Source organism: Osmia lignaria, chromosome 16 (assembly GCF_051020975.1).
Source record: "Osmia lignaria lignaria isolate PbOS001 chromosome 16, iyOsmLign1, whole genome shotgun sequence".
Lineage (NCBI taxonomy): Eukaryota > Metazoa > Arthropoda > Insecta > Hymenoptera > Megachilidae > Osmia > Osmia lignaria.
The window spans coordinates 8,011,406-8,025,972 of NC_135047.1; the positions used below are offsets into that span (position 1 = coordinate 8,011,406).

The 14,567-nt window shown below is 29.5% G+C and overlaps 5 protein-coding genes across 7 annotated transcripts; 3 read left to right on the forward strand and 2 right to left on the reverse strand.

The window, feature by feature from the left end:
• Nucleotides 1-1,847: 1,847 nt before the first annotated feature.
• On the forward strand, nt 1,848-5,787 carry LOC117601066 (methyltransferase-like 26). 2 transcript variants are annotated; one of them, XM_034317334.2, is made up of 3 exons: nt 1,848-1,985; nt 4,974-5,040; nt 5,151-5,787. In XM_034317334.2, the coding sequence occupies exons 2-3, from the start codon at nt 5,006-5,008 to the stop codon at nt 5,785-5,787; spliced, it is 672 nt and encodes a 223-aa protein (XP_034173225.2). In that variant the 5' UTR covers nt 1,848-1,985; nt 4,974-5,005. The 2 variants fall into 2 exon arrangements, with proteins under 2 accessions (XP_034173225.2, XP_034173226.2); XM_034317335.2 differs by lacking the exon at nt 1,848-1,985 and adding an exon at nt 2,026-2,366.
• On the forward strand, nt 1,850-4,614 carry LOC117601063 (dnaJ homolog subfamily C member 21). The gene is made up of 2 exons (XM_034317327.2): nt 1,850-1,985; nt 2,549-4,614. Exon 2 carries the CDS (start codon nt 2,601-2,603, stop codon nt 4,533-4,535), a length of 1,935 nt encoding a protein of 644 aa, XP_034173218.2. The 5' UTR covers nt 1,850-1,985; nt 2,549-2,600; the 3' UTR covers nt 4,536-4,614.
• Nucleotides 5,788-5,958: 171 nt separating the features above from the next.
• LOC117601064 (ATPase WRNIP1) lies at nt 5,959-7,884 on the reverse strand. Its single transcript, XM_034317330.2, has 5 exons — nt 7,606-7,884; nt 7,343-7,528; nt 6,463-7,273; nt 6,171-6,392; nt 5,959-6,095 (listed from the first exon to the last, which is right to left on the reverse strand). The coding sequence occupies exons 1-5, from the start codon at nt 7,882-7,884 to the stop codon at nt 6,001-6,003; spliced, it is 1,593 nt and encodes a 530-aa protein (XP_034173221.2). The 3' UTR covers nt 5,959-6,000.
• Nucleotides 7,885-8,422: 538 nt separating this feature from the next.
• On the forward strand, nt 8,423-11,665 carry rt (Protein O-mannosyltransferase rt). Of its 2 annotated transcripts, none has more exons than XM_034317324.2 (7): nt 8,423-8,542; nt 8,624-8,805; nt 8,869-9,170; nt 9,273-9,447; nt 9,521-10,607; nt 10,690-10,991; nt 11,212-11,665. In XM_034317324.2, the coding sequence occupies exons 1-7, from the start codon at nt 8,429-8,431 to the stop codon at nt 11,396-11,398; spliced, it is 2,349 nt and encodes a 782-aa protein (XP_034173215.1). In that variant the 5' UTR covers nt 8,423-8,428; the 3' UTR covers nt 11,399-11,665. The 2 variants fall into 2 exon arrangements, with proteins under 2 accessions (XP_034173215.1, XP_034173216.1); XM_034317325.2 differs by having other exon boundaries at nt 8,627-8,805.
• A 417-nt stretch (nt 11,666-12,082) lies between these two features.
• On the reverse strand, nt 12,083-14,534 carry LOC117601065 (BTB/POZ domain-containing protein 1). The gene is made up of 5 exons (XM_034317332.2): nt 14,253-14,534; nt 13,150-14,098; nt 12,736-13,077; nt 12,492-12,662; nt 12,083-12,400 (listed from the first exon to the last, which is right to left on the reverse strand). The coding sequence occupies exons 2-5, from the start codon at nt 14,038-14,040 to the stop codon at nt 12,224-12,226; spliced, it is 1,581 nt and encodes a 526-aa protein (XP_034173223.1). The 5' UTR covers nt 14,041-14,098; nt 14,253-14,534; the 3' UTR covers nt 12,083-12,223.
• Between the last annotated feature and the right edge of the window lie 33 nt (nt 14,535-14,567).

The following is a 14,567-nucleotide window of genomic DNA, read 5'->3' on the forward strand; positions in this document are numbered from 1 at the left end:
TTAATTTTAAGGTTTTCAGGATATTATTAGATACGATAAAGTTTTAAAGAGAACTTTATTCAAAGTTTTATTTAAAATGGAAATTCATTTTATTTTTTGATGATTGGTGATAATTTATTTCAAGGAATATTTGTTCATTCCAGATAGCTTATTAAATTTTACTTCTACTTTAATTCAACAAAAGTAGTGGATAATTGTTGTTCGAGTTGTTTAGTTTTAATTTTTGATCGCGATGTGTTGTTTCAAGCTTACGGAGAAGCTAATTAAATTACTTTTATAAATTTTCATATTCTTTTCCTGAAAAGCAAAGTCCACTCGTGACTTTTTTTCAGTTTTTCCATTTACAATAAATTTGCATTGAAAGATGTATTGAATAATATAATGCAATAAAGTCGAGTAGAGTCGTGGTTGTACGTACTATATATTGCAGTAGAAGGCAGTTGTTTCAATTAAAATATTGTGTGCTATTTGTCGCAAAATGAACGAATATTAAATACAATAAAATGAAATAATTAATCTTTATTTTGGTACTGAAGTTTGCTTTAAATTCATATTTCGTATCAAATTGATTTTGAATTATTAACAACCACTCTGACTTTTATAAAATTTTATTGTTACTAATGTATCTTCTTTCCAGCTATTAATTTTCCTTTGTCTTTATCTGGATTCAATTAATCAGTTTCTGTTACAGAGAAATATCTTTATAGGAATTATGAAATAATAATATCGGATAATCGACTGGAAGAAATATAATATAAAATCTAGTGTCCATAAATGGAATTCAATGTATCCAATTAAGTAAAATAAGATGAAAATGATTGAAAAGGAAAAATGGTTCTTATAAGTGGTAATATTTGAACCGTACTATTTTCGAAAATTGTATTTAATCCTTTTCTGTTTGTTTCAGGCAGGTTGTAAATTTATGATTGAGGCTACATGAGCTTTATTATTTTCTTAAATTATGTTTAATCCATTTCAGTTTTATTTCAGGAAGTATTCTGGTGAGGACAACAAAATCAACAAATTCATTGGACTTATTTATGTATATAGTCATTAAGATATAATCGTCAAACACTGCAGTGTTTAATTAGGAAGCGTTAGATTTAAGCGAATTTTTAATATAATTACGAGCGCTCGTTTAGTTAGGCATTCTTAGTAATATAAGTATGTAGGACAAATATGCAATTGCATATTTATTAATTACAGATCTGTAATCAAAATCAAAATTAAAAAATATTGAGATAGGAATAAAAAGCAAAAATCTACGTAAATATATGTATAGATAAGTAGATAGGTAGGTAGTGAATAAAAATAATGCACCTTTTGTTGTTCGTTTGCACAATCGTCAAAAACGTTTTGCAAATGTGCATCAAGAGGATGATGTTATTGAATAAAAATAAAAATTTGCATAAATGGAGGGTGGATGGGATGAGGTAGGGCGGGTCTCCACCCGCAGCAACCTCCCCGTGGTGAGACCTGGGCAATCGTTATTATTTGATGACTAATTAATAACTGTATCATTATTTCTATGGTACATTTATTAATTATGCAGCAAATAATACGAGCTAATTGGCTGCGAAAATGCTTTTTTTTCTATTTAATCGCTGTTATATTTTTTTCAGGAACTATGCCTTTGAGATTCTGAAGTGTATCACAATTTTACGGAAAGAAAATTAATAATAATGAATGCATGGTCAGTATTGTTTAATTATGTAAGTAAGTAGTACTTATTTTTCACTCGCGAAAGACGTCAAAAAGGTAAAACAGACCACAAATTTAGTTCTTCATTTTTTCTGAAGGGTGCAGTTCATTCGATTTCTGCGCTCAACCGCACAATCACAATCATTCGCAGCTTGTGTATGTGAAGCGGCTTCGACTAATGATCTCTCTTGATGTATTAGGTTAAGATTATTACTAGTGGAATAATCTCATGGATAATATGCTGGCATTGTTAATTCAACGTTAAAGAAAAATTTAACACGAAAGTATGTCACGTTTAAATACAATTTATTTTTCACGATTTAGTAATACAAAAATCTTACCTATTACTAAAGAAATTAGATGATTTTAATATTCATTTAAGCTTAAATAATTTCAAAACTTTGTTTAAAACATCTAAATATACATAATATGCCCATATAATGTTGAAAATATAGGTCATAAGGCTTGAAATAAACGTGACAAGTGTGTCGAAGTAAAGCTAACTTCATGAATAAAAATACTTTCTATGTGAAAACTACATAATCTAATCTTTTATAAAGTTCTGTTATGTTTAAGAACATGTGAATTAATCACTTGTTCTTGTTTTAAATTCTACACAACTTCTACTAAATGTGCTTATTACTTTATTCATTAAGTGATGTCTGGTAAGATATGTTATAAATTTACCAATGTAAATACTATGATACACAATACACAGTTTTGAAAAGAAAATGTTTGACAAATAAATTGTGTTTGCCTAAAACATGAATTTTTGTATTACTGAAGATATCAATTCAATGATCTTATGTTTTTAGCATATGATTAACATAATTTTACATTACACAAGGTTAATCTTCGATTCTTAATATTGTGAATAAGTAACATAAACCATTAATACAATGAAATGTCACTACGAAGTATTAGGAGTATCAAGAAATGCTTCTGATGATGATTTAAAAAAAGCTTATAGAAAACTAGCATTGAAATGGCATCCAGATAAAAATTTAGATATTCCAGAAGAAGCAAAAGAACAGTTTCAGCTTGTTCAACAAGCTTGGGAAGTGTTGAGTGATCCTCATGAACGTGCTTGGTATGATAATCATCGTGAGGCTATTTTAAAAGGTGGTATCGGTGAAAATTATAAGGATGATTCCATTGATCTATTCCAATATTTTACCACCACATGTTTCAAAGGATATGGAGATGATGATAAGGGATTTTACACTGTTTATCGTAATGTATTTGAAAAGTTAGTAACTGAAGATGCAGAATTCATGAAAGAAGGAGATTCAGACGAAGAAGTTCCAGGATTTGGAGACTCACAAAGTTCATATGAAGAGATTGTTCATAATTTTTATGCTTATTGGCAAAGTTATAGTACGAAAAAATCATTTACTTGGTTAGATCCTTATGATGTGAGGGATGCTCCTAACAGACGAGTTGCACGTCTTATTGAAAAAGAAAATAAGAAAGTTCGCGAAAAAGCTAAAAGAGAACGGAATGAACAAGTAAGAAACTTGGTTGCTTTTGTACGTAAACGCGATAAACGGGTACAAGCTCATGTAGCTAAGCTTGCCGAACGTGCACAAGAAAATTTGAAAAAAGCAGAAGAGCGGAAAAAGCAACAATTATTAGAAAGACAAAGAGAATTAAAGGGACATAAAGTATCAGAATGGTCTAAATTTTCAAACATAGAAGCTGAACTTAAAAATATTGAAGCTAATCTTGCACAAGAATTTGGTGAACAGTTGTCTTCTGACTCAGATACAGATGATGAAAATAAAATAGATGATAATTCCCTCTACTGTGTAGCTTGCAATAAAATATTTAAAACCCATAAAGCATTTACAAATCATGAAAACTCTAAAAAACATAAAGATAATATTGCTGTAATGAAAGCATCCATAATAAAAGAAGACAAAGAATTTGAAAATTCTGAAGATAGTGATGTCAGCTCACAATCCAGTTCAGAGAGTGAAAAGAAGTTAGCCACAGATTCCCAAATGCCTGACTTCTTATTAAATCCTGTTCAAAACATAAACAGTACCAAAGAAAAAGTCACAGATGAAGAAGAATTAATATCAGATGATGAAAGCTTCGACGAATCGCCAATAGTAAAGGGTGTGAAATGTTATCCAGAAGGAACTAAGCTTGCAGTAGGACCTCAAATGGATGATGCTCTGTATGTACCACCTAAAGTAACTGAAAATGATGACTACATAACTTCTGAAGATGAACTAATTTCTGATCAAGAAGATGAAGAAATTGTACTTAAAAAACAAAAGAAAAAGAAAAAACGGAAGAAGAATGTTCAGAATCCAGTAGCAGAACAGACTAGTGACGAGGATAGAAGTATTAACGAAGATGTATTACTGTCAAAGAAACAACGTAAAAAGCAGCAACAAAGAAAAACAATACTAACTAGAGTTGTAGACAATAATCAGCAAGCATCTAATGACAAAGCAGAAGAGTCTGATGAGCAGATAGAAAAAGAAATAAATGAAACAGAATTACATTCTGATAACATAGATATAAGTAGTGCAATTAATGAAAAACTTAAAAGTAAAAAAAATAAAAATGAAAAGAAACAATCCAAAATGTCAGAAAAAGAAAGTGAAACTAAAAATAAAAAGAGATCTCAAATTAATGAAGTTTCAGATCTGGCACATTGTTGTGTTACATGTAAAGTTGAATTTCCTAGTAAAAACAAATTATTTGAACATTTGAAGAAAACAGGCCATTCTGTATATATACCAAATTCAATGAAGAGTAAAAAGAACCAAGAAAAATTATCCAAAAGCAAAGGAAACAATGATAAAAGAAGTCATCATTAAATAACTTATGTTGTACTTTTAATATAATTTATTGTAATTGGCTCAAGAAATGTAAAAATATTTAGTTAATAAATATATCTTACAATCAAATATTATGTATTGTATCTTTTAAATGTACTGTATGTATGTACATATCAATATCTTATAAACAATAAATATTGAAAAACGTAAATTTTTTAGTAATTAATAAACAATTACAAGAAGAATAATTCATAGTTATTGGTTTTGTAGAAATTTATGTCATTATATTAATTTTAATAATCATTTGTAGGAAAACTGAGCTGCTAACACACTTTAAACAAAATAGAAAACTACTTATAACTTGAACAATATTAATTTTTTAATCCATGACTATTAAAACTTTATTCTTCCATTTCTCGAGTACTAATTATAATCAATTTTCTAAACATTCTGAAAAGTTATACTTTAATTTTTCAGGACAGAAATTAATATCAATATAATAACTACACATGAATACAATCATCCATTGTGCTGCTAATCATAGGTAAGATTCATGTATTTTTTTAGTTTTTTTTTTTTTTTGTTAAATGGTTTTTACATAATTATATCTGTTATAAAAATTAGGTAGCAAATAACATAGGACTTTGATTTAAGTTCTAGAATCATGGCTGCTAAAAAGCTTATTTACCCAGCAGCCGATCGCAATAAGGAACCAATACTATCGGTTTTCCGGCAATATATTCAACCCGGTTCGGATCAAATATTTTTGGAAATTGCATCTGGTTCTGGACAACACGTAGCTCATTTTGCTCCCCATTTTCCTCATATTACATTTTATCCTTCAGAATGTGAACTCAGATTGTTAGAAAGTATTGCTATATATGCAAACGGATTTGCAAATATAAAACATCCTTTAAAGATAGATATTACTACAGATTTTCATACGTGGAGCAATGGAATTTTTAAAAAATCTAGTATTGATTATATATATAATGCAAATATGATGCATATTTCACCATATGAATGTTCCATCGGATTATTTGAAAATGCAGGTAAATTGCTAAAAGACAATGGTTTTATGTTTACATATGGACCTTATGCTATGGATGGGAAAATAACACCAGAAAGTAATGTTAATTTCAATAAATCTTTAAAGTTTCAAGATCCAAGTTGGGGTCTCAGAGATATTAAAGATTTAACAGAATTGGCAGACAAAAATGGTATCAAACTAATAAACATTGTTGACATGCCTGCTAATAATAAAACTATCATATGGAAAAAAATTATCTAATAAAGTTAATTTAATGTGTATAATACTATCTTATTTAGTTTTGAGACTTTTGCTGCCTGGTATATTACAGTTAATGCTATTCAAGTACTGTATTAACTTCAACTATCTTAATTAATATTTTAATACTTAATACCGTTTGTACGAAATAATCCCTGAGTATAATAAATCTATAACAACGCTCTTATTCAAATTTCTGTTCATCCCATACAATTTTCAACAATTAAAAAAGTTTATATTTTCAAGTCCTTCTGGTAAATAATTTAATCCAGATGCATCTTTATGTCTCATATTGTAACCTTGAGCATATCCTGAAATAAAATTCGTTTTAAGTATTACATGCTGTGATTGTATTCTTAATTTAATTAATAGTGTAAAATGGTTACCTAAATTTTTCATGAGTTTTGTTGGAGCATTTCTTAAATGTAAAGGCACTGTTGGCTGAGGTCCTTTATGATCAGCAACTGTTCTTTGAGCAGCTCTAAGTGCATCTTCCATTAATCTAGATTTTGGTGCTCTTGCTAAATATGTTGTACATTGTGTCAAAAGGACATCACATTCGGGCATTCCAATCATTTTACAACCATGCATTGTATGTACAGCAATTCCTAAAAATAATTTCAATATATAGCAAAAACTTATGTTACAAAGAATTGTTATACAAAAATTTGATATTACCTAAAGCTTTTGGATCTTCTAAACCTATATCTTCACATGCCATTCTTACTAATCTTCGTGCAATATAAACGGGGTCTTCACCACCCAGTATCATTCTTGTTAACCAATATAAAGAAGCATTTTCATCACTTGCTCTAACAGATTTATGTAGAGCAGAAATCATGTCATAATGTTGTTCACCTTTCTTATCATATAACATATGAGTCTTCTTAAGACTTTCTTTAATATCATCTAATGTTATTGTTACAGGACCACTTTCTAAGAATTCTTCCTCTTTTGGTACCTTACATTGAATTGCTAATTCAAGACCACCTAAAGCTATTCGTGCGTCACCATCGCATGTTCCTGCTAACCATTCTATAGTTGGTTCATCTATTATGAATTTTGGTATTTGCTCAGAATCTTCTAATTTTTTACTTGAATGAAATACAGACCCCTCTAATGAAGAAACAGCTTTCTTTAATATGGATATTAAATTAAGTATACTCAATTTCTCTAAAACAATAACTCTACAACGACTCAGAAGTGCAGAATTTAAACTGAAGGAAGGATTTTCTGTTGTAGCTCCAATTAATGTAACAATACCGGATTCAACATGAGGTAAAAATACATCTTGTTGTGCTTTATTAAAACGATGTATTTCATCCATAAAAATTACTGTACGTCTGTTAAATTTCAATTCATTAGAAGCTATAGTGATCACTTCTTTCACTTCATTAACACCAGCCATTGCTGCAGATAATTTAACATATCTCATTTTACCATTTGATTTATTTTTACATATGTGAGCTATGACATTTGCCAAAGATGTCTAGAAATGAAATAAAAAAGAAAATAAAAATATCATACATATACCATTATATGTATGACTTTTTAATACCTTTCCACAACCAGGTGGGCCCCATAAAATTATATTTGGAATTTCAGATTTATTTAACAATTGGTAAAGTACAGTAGATGGCCCAAGAATATGTGACTGTCCAACATATCCTGAAAGTGTAGTAGGTCTCATCCGTTCAGCAAGAGGTACATGATCATCTTTACCTTTTTTAACTTGTTTTTCTGGCTATAAAATTTATCAGTGATCATCACTTATCCTAATACCATCATTCTTTGTTTTAACAAATTAAGAATAGTAATTACATTATCCTCAAATGAAGTCTTTGAGATTTGATTATCTGTATTTGTAAAAGATGATTCCATTGAAATACTTTTTCTCTTTAATGATCCTGAATCACCCTGTTTTGTTTTCTTGTTACTCAACTTTATATATTTTCTACCAAAACTTTCATCCTTGAGAGGAACTGCAGATTCATTGCTCGTTGATTCATTTAAAAACAAACATTTACTAACATGACTTTCTATCACTGCAGAAGAAAATTCTTTTGAACAAATGGGACAAGAAATTATATTGTCATTCATTTTTCAACCTGCAACAAATAACTTAATATCACATATCATTGAAGATTACTTAACATAAAGCATGCTACATCAACAAATCTTGAAATTATTCTAATCCTTTTAAGTTTCAGTGAAACTTACTTTGTAAGTAAAACAACCTGGTAAATAAGATTACCGCGCGATGCGCAGAAAGAATTGTTACAAGGATTTTTAGCGACGGTACCGTTACATTATATGAGTACCGTATAACCTGATGTTCGCTTTTACCAATTCTACATATTACATGTCTTCATCATTTTACCGTAATATTAAATAAACTTTCATTTATCATATATAGTATTAAGTAAGTCGAAGTAGTACGTTCTGAAAGGATAAAATTTTTCTAAACAGGGCGACGTTGTGTCGAAACTATTGTTCAATTGATGACGTGTGGGTCGACGCTAGACATCAAGTAGTAGTTTGGTAACGCTTATCTTGACTTTTTCGAAGAAATACTAATAAAAATAATAAAATATAGTATAAGCGTTACAATAACATTACAATAACGTAACAGTGAACTTATACAATGGAAGTTCGTCGCAGGCGAAGGATTCAAGATAAGCAATCGCAAATACAAAGCGCCAAGTTTGATTACGAACATATTTCTGCCAATTGTATCGAAAGCATTCAACAGGATCAGGTGAAAAATTAATTTATATATCTATTTTCGTCTTATTTAAAATTTGTTTTCATATAGTTATTATGTTAATTGTTTATCTAGCAGAAGGATGGAGAAATTGTTCCACGTTTAAATGAAAAATTTAATACAGTTGAAAAACCAGCAAACACAGTGCCACGAACCCGAATTAAAATAAGTCTTGAAATTGATTTAATTTCAGTTATTTTATTAGTAACCGGAATTATTACCCGGCTTTATCGTTTAGAAGAACCTCGAAGTATAGTGTAAGTTATTTTCTATGTTTATATTTAAAATAAATGATTAATTATAAATATTATTTGGCACAGATTTGATGAGTTACATTATGGAAAATATGTTGGACTTTATATGAAAAGAACGTTTTTTTTCGACTCGCATCCTCCATTAGGAAAGCAAGTTATTTCCGTAGCAGCGTATTTAGCTGGTTTCGATGGACAATTTAAATTTGATAGAATTGGAAGTCCTTATACTGATATTGTTCCTTTGTTTGCATTAAGATTAGTGCCGGCGTTATGCGGTAGTCTTCTACTTCCGACGGCCTATCACTTACTTTTAGAATTAGGTTTGAAGCAATGGACTGCTGCATTAGCAGGAATTTTAATATTATTTGGTAATTTGTTGTATTGTAATTCGAAACAATTAAAAAATTTTAGCAGTATACATATACATATATATATTGTTTAAATCTGATATATTTTTATTAATGTTTCAGACAATGCTCTCTTAACTCAATCTAGATTTATCTTAATGGAAAGTATTCTAATGCAATTTTCATTATTTGGATTAATATGTATCATGAAATTTAGAAAAGTAATGGATCAACCAACAATTTTTTCATGGTGGATATGGCTAATTTTGGGTATTGCCAGCTTAACATGTGCATTATGGTACACTTTAGGACATATCTTTTTTTTGCTAAGTCTATATTATATTGTAAATATAACAAATTTTTATTTTCAGTGTAAAATATGTTGGATTATATTCGCTGATTCTTGCCCTGTCTTTAATTGCTTATGATTATTGGAATCTAATACCAAGAAAAACTTTATCTACCACAGTATTATGTATCTATCTTGTAATAAGATTTGTTGTAATATTTGGTGTTATTTGTAGTGTTTATTTGACTGTATTTTATATACATTTAACAATACTCTCTAAAGCTGGACCACATGATTCTGTAATGACAAGTGCCTTTCAAGCAAGTCTGGATGGTGGTCTTGCTAGTATTACAAAGGGTCAACCTTTAGAAGTTACACATGGGTCACAAATTACTTTAAGACACACATATGGAAGAGCTTGTTGGCTTCACAGTCACAATCATATGTATCCATTAAGATATCCGGATGGTAGAGGTAGTTCTCATCAGCAACAAGTTACATGCTATTCTTTTAAAGATGTAAATAATTGGTGGATTGTAAAGAGGCCAGAAAGAAATGATTTAGTTGTTACAAAACCTAGTGAGTCAATAAAACATGGAGATGTAATACAATTAGTACATGGAATTACAAGTCGGGCATTGAATTCACACGATGTTGCCGCTCCGATGACACCTCAAAGTCAAGAAGTGTCTTGTTACATTGATTATAATGTATCTATGTCTGCTCAAAATCTTTGGAGGGTAGAAATTACTAACAAAGATAGCGCTGGAGATGTCTGGCATGCGATTCAAAGTCAGATACGTTTAATACACGTAAATACGGATTATGCGCTAAAATTTAGTGGAAGACAATTACCTGATTGGGGTTTTAATCAACACGAAGTGGTAGCGGATAGATTCGTGGATCAGACAGATTCTATATGGAATGTTGAAGAACATAGATATACTAAAAGCGAAGATCAAAAACAGAGAGAAAGAGAATTAATCAATGCTGAAATGATTCCATTACAAGCTACCACTTTAAGTTTTTGGGAGAAATTTGTAGAATTGCAGATAAAAATGTTTTTTAGTGGTCAGGAAGGACAAAACAGTCATATGTATTCTAGTGATCCTTTAGATTGGCCTTTGATGTCTAGAGGAATTGCATATTGGGTTTCAAACGACAGTAATGTAAATATAGGTTTACACATATTTATTCAAATTATTTAATTTCTTGATGTTCATTTGTACTAATATATTTCTTTTATAACAGGCTCAAGTACATCTTTTAGGAAACATAGCAATTTGGTATTCTGGAACAGGCTGTGTAATTATATATTCACTTCTATTAATTTTTTATATGTTAAGACGAAGACGAATGTGTTTTGATATTGCACAAGAAGAGTGGAATAAATTTTCTAATGTAGGAAGTATCTTTTTAGCTGGGTACTTATTACATTTTTTACCTTTCATGTTTGTTGAAAGAACCCTCTTTCTTCATCATTATTTACCAGCATTTATTTTTAAAATACTGCTTACAGCAGCAACAATAGAACACTTATACTACTTAATTGGGTATGTTGCAAAATAATTGTGGAGGGTGTCCCACGCGACTGGGTTAAGTTTATTTTTATAACGGTTAAAAACGGGAAAATTTGTATAGAACAAAATTAAACAGTGTTGAGTCAAACCATTTTAGATACGCAACTTATCCCAGTTGCATGAGACACCTTATATATCACTTCTTTTGTAAAATAAGTGGATAAAAATTAATTTAATTTTTTGCAATTTTCAGAACTCGATGTCAAAATAATTGTTTAATGTACATATTAAAATGTGGTACCCTTATATGGCTACTTTTCGTTATTTATGTGTTTAAAAAATTTACAGTATTCAGTTATGGAACAACACATTTAAGCGCCAAGGAAGTTTTAAAGTTAAGGTGGAGAGATACATGGGACTTTATTATACATAAAACATAAGAAAAAATTAAATACTCAGAAATAATCATACAACATTATCTACTTATAGTAAAATTTATTTTACGTGTTAATTGTGCGCATACGAGTTGATATTATAATGCACAAATGTTAATAGATAGTATAAACTTATTGTTTATATGAGTGAGGTACAAGTATAATTAATATAGATTTATTATTTTTTTATGCTATATAAAATATGCAACTACATAGACTGATTACATTTTATGAAGGTTTTTATTATATGCATTTATACATCTAACGAACAAAACTAAGCATAAAACTTGTTATCATCATAGTTATACATATATTAATTTATAACATAAATTTACATGTATTAAAAATTTATATTTTTAAAACAAAATATATATATATATATATGTATGTATATTAAAATATTTTTTATGACTTGAAACTATAATCCGTATGCATAAAAAAAATAGTTTTTGTTCTTCTTTAAGAGAACGGAAATGAATAATTTATAATGAAAGTAATAGAGGAAGAAACAAAATTAGTATACAAGTTTTGATACAAATATTTAAGTGATAAAAGTTCAGTTTTTGTTTGCATAATAAATGTTAATATTTTTACATAGGCTAAAAAACTTGTTTTGTATAAATTTAACTTTTATTATAATCAAAACGAATGAGCACTTTTTTACAATTTACAATTTTTGGTTTAAAAATGTTATAATGAGGATGATAGCACCGACAAAGTTTGACAAATAACATAATGAACTAAAAATGAAACATACAGCAGAATACAAAAACTGCTGCTTTATTACATATTTTTAATTCTTTTTCTTTTTAGCCAATTTTATTGTTATTATTATGTACCCAAACAGTGGTATGTAAAAACTATAGATCGGATAAGACCGTCTCGTACACTATCTGCGCTATTTCCAACTCCAAACGAGAAAAATACAGAATCACAGGCCATACTTTGAGTACAGACTCCCATTGGATACCAACCAACTTTATTAAAAACTACTCCAACTCTATAAACCTATATTGAACAAAAAAAAAAGTACAAATAATTTTAATAACCATTCGGTTATTTGTATCCTTTAATTTAAAAGAATTATCAAAATATGTACCTTATTCTTTTGAATATAAACAGGTCGATTAAATGTAATTTCTACCAGAGTATTAATATTTACTTTTGTTGTAAAGTGCGTATAAGTTAATCGAGTATCATCAGAGTCAAGAAGATGAGCATATAAAATTTCCGTGTATGACGTATCAAGAATATGATTCATATTATTAGTCTGTAATAAAAATAACACAACAATTAATAAGAAGTAAAATTTAATTATGTTTGATAATATATGTTTAACTTACTACACTAGCAATTTGTGTAGGTACTTGGACACCTAACACACAAATATTCTTATCTACGCTAAAAGTTACAGAACAGTCTAATACATTTGTATTAAGACAATCAGTTTGCTGAAGCAATGATCTTAAACAATAATATTTAGGTCCCTCCCGAATGCCCCCTTCGATTACAACTGGAGATGAATTGTTTACAGATAAATTTAAAGCATCTTTTCTTATTCCACTTTCAATTACTGTTGGAGGTTTACTTTGTAAGGTGTAAGGTGTACTACTAGATTCAGATGAAGACCAATAGACTGGTATGTATGAACCGCTAGAGTGTGGAGTAGAAATTCGTCTATACTTCTAAAAAATGAAAAAAATTTCATAAAACAGTTAAGGAAAATGCAAAACTTATACAATATTTTAACAACTTACAAACAAATCTATATTTGAATTTTGAACTTTCACTGGTTTGGCTCTACTATGAGCATTAGTAGAAAATCCTTCAGGCATAGGTGCTTTATTTCCAGTACATAATATATTCATAAGAATAGCAAAAGCTTCTTGTTGAGTAAGTAATGGAGACATTCCTGGGCCTTCTGCAAATTCTTGGGGGCTTAAATTCAAAAATCTAATTTTTGATAAAGCATTTCCAATTACAGATTTTAAAAACTTCCCATCACTTGGATCAAGAGATTTTCTTGCACATTCAGCTTTGGCCCACTGCTCTAGAGCAGTGAACAATTCAATCTCAGAATTTATTTGCAAATCATCTTGATCTAACACTGTTAATAATGTTGCTAATTCAACTTCTTCCCAGCTAGATTCTTTCAAAACTTCATTTGTTTTTGAGCAAATAATTAAGAGACATTTCTCCATCAGCACAGGTTCTTCGAACAATTTAGCAAATTCATACGCTCTGCAAGCCTTTTTTGGAGATAAATCAGACCACAAATATTTTGTACATTCTTCTACCAATGAAGGAAGCATGTACTTTTTGGCACAATAACATAATTCACAAGCTAATTCAAAAGAACCTAAATCAACACGGTCTGTATATATATATTCTAAAAGAGCTTTAAAAGCTTCAGGTTGAACATCTCGAATAGCAATTGGATCATTCTTTTCTGCCATCCCCCCAAAAAACATAGCTTCAAAGACAGGACTGGACATAGCCAGAAACAATTTATGACCCTTTAATGTTTGTTGATGTGGTTCTTGGCCAACTATAAATTTGCAATCAGACCATTGTCCTGTTTCCAACAGATATTGACCACGTTCTGAGATTTTTTGTTTATTGATTTGCCAATCGCAAGGCAGACCCATTTCCACAGAATATGGGATAAGATTTATTGAAGCTTATACAATTATATGTTGTCTAACACTGCAATAATGATAACAACGAATAGAAAACATAAGTCTCAAATAATGAAAGTTGTGTCAAAAAAAAGATGTACCAGAACGTATTGTAAAAAAAAAGAAATCTAAATGCTGTAACAGAAATACTCTGACACATTCAACGTAGCCACCATACTTACATATCTTTTTGCGATACGTATTATCGCTATAAATACAAAATATGACATAAACGATGCCAAAAAAAATATCCGTAGAACAGTTCAATAAACATCAAAATACGCGCGGGAAAACTAAGGATTTTTCCATATTACAGGATTGTATAATGCACCATACGTGTTTAAATAGTTTAATTTATTCACAATTATAATTCTAAAAGCAATTTTAGCATTAATTAAAGAAATTTTGAACTACAAACGGTCTTCACATTTGCAAAAACCCGTATCTCTCTTAGTTGCATGAAATGCTACGCCATCTTAGTTATTCTCATACTTCAT